The sequence below is a fragment of the Bidens hawaiensis genome, unplaced genomic scaffold (genome assembly GCF_021521415.1).
Source record: "Bidens hawaiensis isolate Kalapana, Puna unplaced genomic scaffold, B.hawaiensis_p1.1 tig00000670_1, whole genome shotgun sequence".
Taxonomy (NCBI): Eukaryota; Viridiplantae; Streptophyta; class Magnoliopsida; order Asterales; family Asteraceae; genus Bidens; species Bidens hawaiensis.
The window spans coordinates 662,076-671,541 of NW_027491040.1; the positions used below are offsets into that span (position 1 = coordinate 662,076).

General features: G+C 34.4%; 1 protein-coding gene across 1 annotated transcript; it reads left to right on the forward strand.

Moving 5' to 3' along the window:
- Positions 1 to 499: 499 nt before the first annotated feature.
- LOC143530982 (ubiquitin carboxyl-terminal hydrolase 8-like) lies at positions 500 to 6,601 on the forward strand. The gene is made up of 13 exons (XM_077026389.1): positions 500 to 601; positions 682 to 894; positions 992 to 1,118; positions 1,343 to 1,402; positions 1,461 to 1,547; positions 1,624 to 1,899; positions 2,021 to 2,161; positions 2,240 to 2,410; positions 3,359 to 3,616; positions 3,689 to 3,837; positions 4,714 to 5,184; positions 5,264 to 5,537; positions 6,183 to 6,601. Exons 1-13 carry the CDS (start codon positions 537 to 539, stop codon positions 6,297 to 6,299), a joined length of 2,409 nt encoding a protein of 802 aa, XP_076882504.1. The 5' UTR covers positions 500 to 536; the 3' UTR covers positions 6,300 to 6,601.
- Positions 6,602 to 9,466: the final 2,865 nt, after the last annotated feature.

The following is a 9,466-nucleotide window of genomic DNA, read 5'->3' on the forward strand; positions in this document are numbered from 1 at the left end:
TTTCTTCTATCTTGAAGATAATAATCAACATTATTTACAAGTGTTTATGTGATTATTATGCAAAACAACCCACTAAAACACGGGAACAATCACATATCATTAAACTAAACGTGGTAGATATGCGACTAGGTAGCGTTTATTAGTTAAATCCTTAAACTAAACATGTTCGTATCTTATCGCATTGTCATGCATTCGGGCGAGTGTTGGCTTTAGATGGGATTTTCTTCAGATTGAAGACGGGTATGTCCCGATGCGGTGTGTTAAATATAAAAAAAAATTGCAGACAGTTGTAGAAAATAAAAAAAAGGAAAATATATTGAATTTAATAATAATAAAAATGAAATGAAAGAATAAAAAAGGAAACGTTGGGAGCCGATTGCATCTGCGTCTGCAAGGGGGAGGACCCATTTCCGTCCGTCACTCTCTCTTCTCTTTCTGTTTGAGAAGAAAAAAGAAATTTTCAATTGAATGAATCTCTGAATCTGAATCTAAATCTAAATCTAAATCTAAATCTTCCGCCATTCTTGAATCTAAAAATGGAAGTTTCCGATACTTCCACAAAACAACAATGCTCCGACCGTCTATACCTGGTTCCTTTCGGGTAATAATAATAATAATAATAATAATAATAATATCCGTTTTTTTACTTTACAAAATTGATTGATTTATGTTTTTGTGTAGGTGGTGGAAGGAGGCTGAAGATCCAGATGATGAAGAAGGGGTTTTATACGATGCGTTGCCGGCTTACGCTGGTCCTATGAAGATCCTCAACATTTTTAAATCAGATCTCGCTTTTAACCTTATTATTAACAAACAAAAACAACAAGACCAACGGCATGATAATAAAAACTATGCATTGGTTTCTGCTGATATGTGGCTTCAGGCCCTTAAATGGTAAGCCACATGTATGTTGCTTGCTTGATTATGTTTTGTTAACCAACAATTATTATATATATATTTCCGTTTGCTTGTGTTGTATGATACGAGATAGGCATAGCGATGCTGCCAAGGATGGAAATGGAAAGACTTCAACCGAAGATGTATACCCTTTACAACTCAAGCTTTCCGTTTTACAAGATTCCAACACACCCGGACTCGGAGTAAGAATCAGCAAAAAGGTAGGTACCACCCCCACCCATTTGTTATCATTTCGGATCCTATCTAGTTCTTGAGAGTAAATTACCAGCAATACAAGATTTCTCCTTTGTCTAGTTAGTTTATATCTGTACCCAGTACTTTCTCAAGAAGACGGAAACATATCATGAATCCATACATACGTATCCATCTTTGTCTATTTGTTGAAAAAGATCTCATAATGAGTTGTTGAATGTTTATTTCTCAGGACAATGCTGTTGAGTGCTTCCGAAGAGCCTGCAAGATTTTTAGCCTAGAGTCTGAACTTGTAAGTGCATATTTTCTTCACTCTTTTCATCATATTCCTTATAGGAAACTTTGTGCAGTTACACATCCTGGATTTTTCTGGACAAACAACCCAATTTCTTTTGAATAAGAATATAAAAGACTCTCCTAGACAGTCAGATCAAGATGTAAGTCTGTGCCTCGTTACGTAAATGTGCATGACATTTCTTTGGATAGTATTTTAATCTAATGATATAACCTCAGATTCTGTTGGAGTTGCAAGTTTACGGGTTGTCAGATTTGAATAAAAACAAAGACATAACCAAAAAAGACGAGACTTGTTCAAAGATGAATGGTGCAGTCGCAAATGGAAGCTATTGCGAGAAGGGTTCATTGGGCCTAACGGGCTTACAAAACTTGGGAAACACTTGTTTTATGAATAGTTCTCTCCAATGTCTTGCACATACACCAAAGCTTGTTGATTACTTTCTTGGAGATCACAGGAAAGAAATAAACCATGATAATCCATTAGGCATGAATGTATGTTTCTTTCTTTCTTTCTTTCTTGCTCACTCTCTTTCTTTTTATTTTATTCTTCACTAGGTTATATACTTGGTAGATAGATTCTTCTTGAAATGATTGTTTGTTACACTTTGGGCAGGGTGAGATTGCAATGGCATTTGGAGATCTTTTAAAGACATTGTGGGCTCCTGGAGCTACATCCGTGTCACCAAGATCATTTAAGTCAAAGCTCGCTCATTTTGCTCCTCAATTCAGTGGCTTCAATCAACATGATTCTCAAGTTTGTAGCCCTCTGATTCACTGGCTTCATTTTGTTTCTTTGATGATGTCACAATGACTAGTTTGTATGCTAATGCAGGAACTTCTTGCTTTTCTATTAGATGGACTTCATGAAGATCTGAATCGTGTTAAATGCAAACCTTATGTTGAAGCCAAAGATGGAGATGGTAGACCAGATGAAGATATAGCTGATGAGTATTGGCAGAATCACCTTGCTCGTAATGACTCGGTTATAGTTGATGTATGCCAAGTAAGTAAACTATAGCAAACCTTTTGCTTTCTTTTGTCTTTTGTAATGCTTATCACTACAACCTCTTGTTGACATGAATTTTGTATTGAAACTAGTGGCTTACGCCCGCATGTTGCGGCTATTCAGTGTATTTATATCGAAACACACGTGTTGTTCGACCGGTACCGGTTCAGTTCGGTTCGATACAAAGTACCTTTCTTATACAAATCCGTTTTCATTAGATTATATATGAGAATGTTTATATAATGAAACGTAACTGTTTACTTAGTTTTAAAAGAAACTAACGGATGTGCGTTATTAGAGAAAAGTTAAATTCAGTGATAAACGAAATGCTATTGAAATTGGAAACCAAACCATAAAGAAGAATACCGGTATTGATACTGAACGGACAACGAAATATTATCGAAAATGGAAACCCAACTATAAAACTGAATACCGATACCGGCCGAACAACAAAATATTATCGAAACTGGAAACCAAACCGTATAAATGATACTTGTACCGTTACCGACCTAGCAACAAAATATTATCGAAACCGGAAACCAAACCATAAAACTGAATACTGATACCGGCCGAACAGTGAAATATTATTGAAACTTGTAACGAAACCCTATAAATGACTATGGGTACCTTAACCGATGTTTGTACGGTGCATAAACGTGAAATACAAAAATTGTCATCGTCATTGAGTGGTTGAAATTATTGATCCAAGCATGTGCGAAAAGCTGCTTACAATACCAATAAACACTTAACTTTGAATACAACTCCAATTCCAATAAAATTTATATTGGGATGTTGAGAACAAAATGTAACAGTGTGTATCTAGGATTTTAAAAAAAGTTACCCATTTAAGAAAAATCAAATTAATGATAAATTAGATATTATAAAAAAAATAGCTACCGGTTATAGTTAGTTGCTAATTCTATTCTATATTATTAATACTGGCAGGGTCAATATAGGTCAACGCTAGTATGTCCAATTTGCAAGAAGGTCTCGGTGACATTTGACCCGTTCATGTATCTGTCATTACCTTTACCATCGACATCAATGAGGACAATGACTTTGACAGCTGTGCCTTCTGATGGAAGTGCTCAACCGACTTCAGTTACAGTTACTGTTCCCAAACAAGGAAAGTTTGAAGATCTTATGCGTTCTTTGAGAGTCGCATGTTCTTTAGGGGATCATGAAACCCTAATGGTGGCTGAGGTAATTAACTTCAAGCAAGTTTAAGTTCTTAGTTGTTTATCTTTTAAGTTAGCTATTTATTATATTCAACAGGTATACAACAATCATATCATACGGTTTCTAGGGGAGCCTACTGATTCATTATCTTTAATTAGGGATGACGATCGCCTTGTTGCTTATAAGTTAGAAAACAAATTTGAGAAATTTTCTCGGGTTGTTTTTGTCCAACAGCAGATGGAAAAGTAAGTTCTATGCTTATGCTTTGTCTGTTTTATATACTGAGCTTATATAAAACCGGTATTCATGGCATTACATTGGGAGAATATTTAAAATTAAATAAAAAATACAACTTACTCATTTTAACTAAGATCAAATACTAAAAAAACCAGCATACTTTCTCTATTTTCTCATAAAAGACCCTTTACAATTTTTTGCACATAAAAATTTGAACTTTCTTTCTTTCTTTTTTTTTTCATAAAAGTTCCTTAACATAATTTGCACATTAAAGTACTTCCACATGTAAAATTTTAACGAATTTGTGATTTTTTAAGTTGATACTACGTGAGGGAAGAATTCAGATGAATTAATGTATTAAGTTGGACACTCGTAAACGAAAAGTTCGTTCAATGTTTGTCTTTTCTTTTCCATTTTTTATTTCTATAAGTTGATAATAACAAATAATCTTTCAAAAACAATATAATAAATTTACATGATTGCGGATGACGTAACTCAATATAAAATAAAAAGATAAAAACATATAAAATGGTTTGTATAACTTTTAAAGCATGAAATGTTTTCATGATTCCACCAATCATATCAATATTTTTTAAATTTAACATGTTAAGTTGGAACTTTATGATAAAAAACTAAAAGCATGTTGGTTTCTTGTGTGCAAAATATTTTTAAGGGACCTTTACAAGAAATAAGAAACAGAAAGAATGTTGGTTTATATTGAGCAAAAAATGGTTAACAGACTTTTATGAAGAAAAAATAACAGAAAATATGGTATTTTCCCTTTAGCTACTTAATTTTTTTTTAACTTCAGTTTCCTTTCTCTTTAGTTCATTATATGTCAAAATGACATATTGCTGTGCGTGATAACTAAGTTGTATTTTCAGGAATTCAACATCCGAAACTCACAAATTAAGTTGCAAGGCATTTGGGCTTCCTCTTGTAGGATGTGGTGAACTTGTAAAAGGACAAGATATTCATGATTTATATTTCAAAGTATTAAAACCTTTCACAACAAAAGCTAAAGAAAATCATAACACTGTAACCGAGGGTGAAGAAAGTAACATCCCTAAAGACACCTCAGCTTGTGATGTGAAGTTCTATTTTACTGATGATAATGGAAACATCAAAGGTTCTGAGATTATCATGGATGATACTTTAGAGTTGGCGTGTCAACTGAATGTTGTTGTATGTTGGTCTGATAGCATGCTTAAACATTACGATCAGCACCTTCTTAGCTCACCAGTTGAAGTTTACAAACCCGCTCTATTTAGCAAACGGCCTCAAGAGTCAGTTTCCTTGTATAAATGCCTGGAAGCTTTCCTTAAGGAAGAACCACTTGGACCAGATGACATGTGGTAAGCTTGTGCTATATTAATTTTAATCTACATTTATGAAGTGTCCATTGCAAAGATGTAATATGTGATAATATTATAGGTACTGTCCTGGCTGTAAAAAGCACAGGCAAGCGAGTAAAAAGTTGGACCTATGGAGACTGCCGGAGATTTTAGTAATTCATTTGAAGAGATTTTCATACAGCAGATTTTTGAAGAATAAATTGGAAACATATGTGGACTTTCCTATTCATGATCTTGATTTGTCAACATGTGTTGCATACAGTAATGGGCGATCAAGCCATCGTTACATGCTTTATGCGATTAGTAATCATTATGGAAGCATGGGAGGAGGCCATTATACCGCCTTCATCCGGGTAAGCAAGCATCCACTCTTGTTGTGTTAATAACAATTGGCAACTCCTATTAACAATACATTATTTTATTTTTAAAGCTTTCAATTCACCCCCTATAGAAAATATACTTTTTAACCCTTTATTAATTAATTTGGTTTCTTTCAAATAACTTGTGTTTGTTAAGTTTCTTAGAGAAACTGAATAAACAGTTGTGTATACTTATTTTTCTTTCGGCATTCGTTTTTAGGTTTTCACAGTTGTGCTTAATTTAATTTTTTTTTTTTGACATTTTGCATAAATTTTGTTTAAAACAAAGCTGTATTCAAAATAGAATATCTTTTGTATTTTTAATATCATAAGCTATACGAGTGTTGGTGCCTGACGAACCAAATCAATTCTGACCAAACATCTGTATCAGTATCAGGATTCATTTTATGGTTTATAATCAATGTCAAACCCATGTCGATATCCTTTTGTGCATATCACGACTTTATTTTCTGGATTTTGTTTTTCGGTTACTAAAGAGAGTACAAGTACCAAAACAAACCGAACGATGGAATTCCCAACGGAGAATCCCATTAGTTAATATTAAGTTGTAACTGTATATTGTTAAAGTTGTCCAATTGGTACCATACATACTCATATTTAATGTTTGGTGTCATGTAGCATGATGGTGATAGATGGTTCGACTTTGACGACAGCTATGTTTCTCCAATTGATGAGGGCCGGATCAAGACTTCTGCTGCGTATGTTCTTTTTTACAGAAGATTAGAAGATGTCTGACATTAATCCCCAACTCTGGATCAAATTTCTTCATTCTTTTCACATTCATGAGTTACTTCTAACACCTATATCGCGTTTTAAAAGTTCAAAGTCATTTTTTGGAATATTATTATACATTCTACAATTATTATATAGGATGCATCTCATCTTTGTAACCTTCTGTAAATTACAACAATTTGTCATTTCTGGATGTTAACATTACATATTCATGGTACCATTTGTCTTACGTTGTAGTCGTAACAATGATATGATCTAACAGACGAATTCATCCACTTGTAGCAGCTTCCGTTGATGTGGTTTATCAGCTTCTCGATTTTACGACGGTTTATTTTACACGGTTTTAATATTTGTGGTTTTGTTTCTTGGCATTTGATTCTATAGGACTAACACACTTTGGGTTTTCTATTAAATGGAAGGGTGTTTTGCACAAAAGTAACTATATATATTCATATAACTTTTCAAGTTAATAAGAATGTAAACAAAGGTGAATGCATTCATTATTCATTACTTTAGCCGCTCTGTTAAGGTTATAAACTTGAATAACATGACAGTTTGCGTTAGGGGTGGATTTAGTGTCGGGCTGAGGAGGCATAGGCAACTAGAGGTGCATAAATCGGGTATTTTAAATACCCGGTTTCGGGTTTAGAACCGGATATTGGTATAACCGGGTATTAGAAAATCGGGTATTGGCAAACCCGGGTCAAGTTCAGGTTTGGATATTGTCTCTGAAAACCATACCCTATGTATCGGGTTCTGGTCGAGTATAGAACCGGTTATTCTAAAACCGGGTATTTCCCGGGATTGAAAAAACTCTATTTTCTGGGTTTTCGGGCATTTTTGGGGTATTTTTCGGGTACATATTGGATTTTTTAAGGGGTTGAACCTTTTAGTATTATTTTTCCGGGTATTTTTCGGGTAATATTGAGTATCAATCAGGTATTTGAAAAACCCGGTTTTGGGTATTTGAAAAACCCGGTTCCGGGTATGAAACCGATTCGGGTTTTTGAGTATTACTGGGTACAAATTGGGTCCGATTCTGGGTACGGTTTTGGGTACTAAATTGCATACCTTATCCGTATCATACGGGTAGGGTTGGGTATTAAAAACCCGGGTATAAAAAAACCCGGTTTCGGGTCTGGTTCCAAGTTCAGGTTTTTTTTTGCACTCTATAGGAACCCGTTCAAATCTATAATTTCTTTTATAGATTTATAATATTATAGTAGGTCGAAAAACCCAACTACCCCATACATATTTTTTATTGCCCAAAACCTAAGTTTTTGAGCCCAACTCCAAGGGGGTGTTTGGGATTCCTTATTTTTCCACATAACTTTTTATTGTAAGTTAAAAAGTGAGGATAACTTATGGGATAATTCCCAAAATAATCCAAAACAACAGAGAGAAAAAAAAAATCCTAAATGGGTCCAAGTTCCCAAACTAACCCATCAAATATGTACTGAGGAGACGGTTTGGTAAAATAAACGACATGATTTTTAAACCAATCAAAAGGTGACATGTGTAAAGGATTTGACACACTAGACGAGATTTTTAAAAATCTCGTCTGTTCCGGCCATATTTTTAACTTAATTCACTTTTTATAAAACAGTCTACCAAGAAGGTTTTTTTATGTTTCTTATCTGGTCCGTTCAAATTATTATTTTTCCCAACCTTATCTTCTTCATCTTTATATTCTTCATCTTTAATTCTCCACATTATTTTTCCTAACCACCAACTCCACCCCCATCACCACCACCGTCGTAATCCCGATTATACCCATCTTAACCTCATCCAACAAAGAAAAACCGTCGGTGGTGGAAGCTTCGTGTAGTTTAAATCGAGATGGGTTTATGGTGGGGCTAATGGAGGTAGTGGTGGTGGCGGGGTTGGGTGAAGGTTGTGGTGGTGGACGGTGGTGGTGGTGGACGGTGGTGGTGGGGGTATAACGGTCATTACACCGTGAAATTGAACCGGGGTAAAACTCCGGCGAGTTGTTCGGTGGTGGAAGTTTCGTGTAGTTTAAGATTTGTTTATGAATTTGTGGAGAATTAAAGATAAAGATGAAGAAGATGAAGAAGATAAAGATGAAGATGAAGTTAGGAAAAAAAATATGAGCTGACAAGATAAGAAACATTGAAAAACCGTCTTGGTAGACTGTTTTATAAAAAGTGAATTAAGTTAAAAATATGGTCGGAACAGACGAGATTTTTAAAAATCTTGTCTGGTGTGTCAGAACATTTACACATGTCAACTTTTGAGTGGATTACAAATCTCGTCGTTTATTTTCCCAAAGCGTCTGGTCAGTACATATTTCATGGGTTACTTCGGGAATGTGGATCCATTTAAGATCATTTTTTTTCTCTCTCCTCTTTTGGATCATTTTGGGAATTATCCCTCCCATAACTTATTAACTTATGACGCACACATTTTTAGAAAAGTTAAAGAAGTTAAAAGGGGCTTAAATGAGCAATCCTAAACACCCCAAGTGTAATTTTGTTTTGAAAAATAACAATTAAACCCAATTTACTTAATTGTCTAACCACTTCATTAATGAAAATTTTGAAGTTTGCAAATTATACATGAGAGGAGACGAACAGGTGCCTGCTGTTTCACATATTAGCTTTGTTTTGTTGCCGTTTAAGTTTTCTTGTGATTGTGATTTCTTGTTTTTATTTTGGAATAAAGGAAACACTCATCGAATGTTTAGTTGTTTTGATTTTAATTTCTGTTGGTTTCGTTTTGATTTTATTGTTTACGTTTTTCAGTAAATCTAAAAGACATAAGAATTTTGTTATCATATGCGAAACGATAATTTGGATTCCAGGTTTCTAAAACATGAAATCATGAATGAAGCCAAGTGCTACGACTTCAAAAAAACACTCGCACTCGTTAAGATTGAAGCTGTAGTTGACGTTTTCAAAAGATCCAATCACGTAGAGGTCAATTGTAATATTTACTTTGATTATTATGTTTAATGAAATTTGTTGTTGATATTTCTATACATAGTTTATTTAAGGGTTATTGGATTTAAACACTCACAACTTTCACCCTTTAGCCGATACCACTCCCAACTAACGAAATGTTACACGCTACTACCAACTTTCACCTTATTTGTTTCTGCCATCTCTCACTAACCGAACACTAACGTCATTAGTGTTAGTGTTCATGCTGAC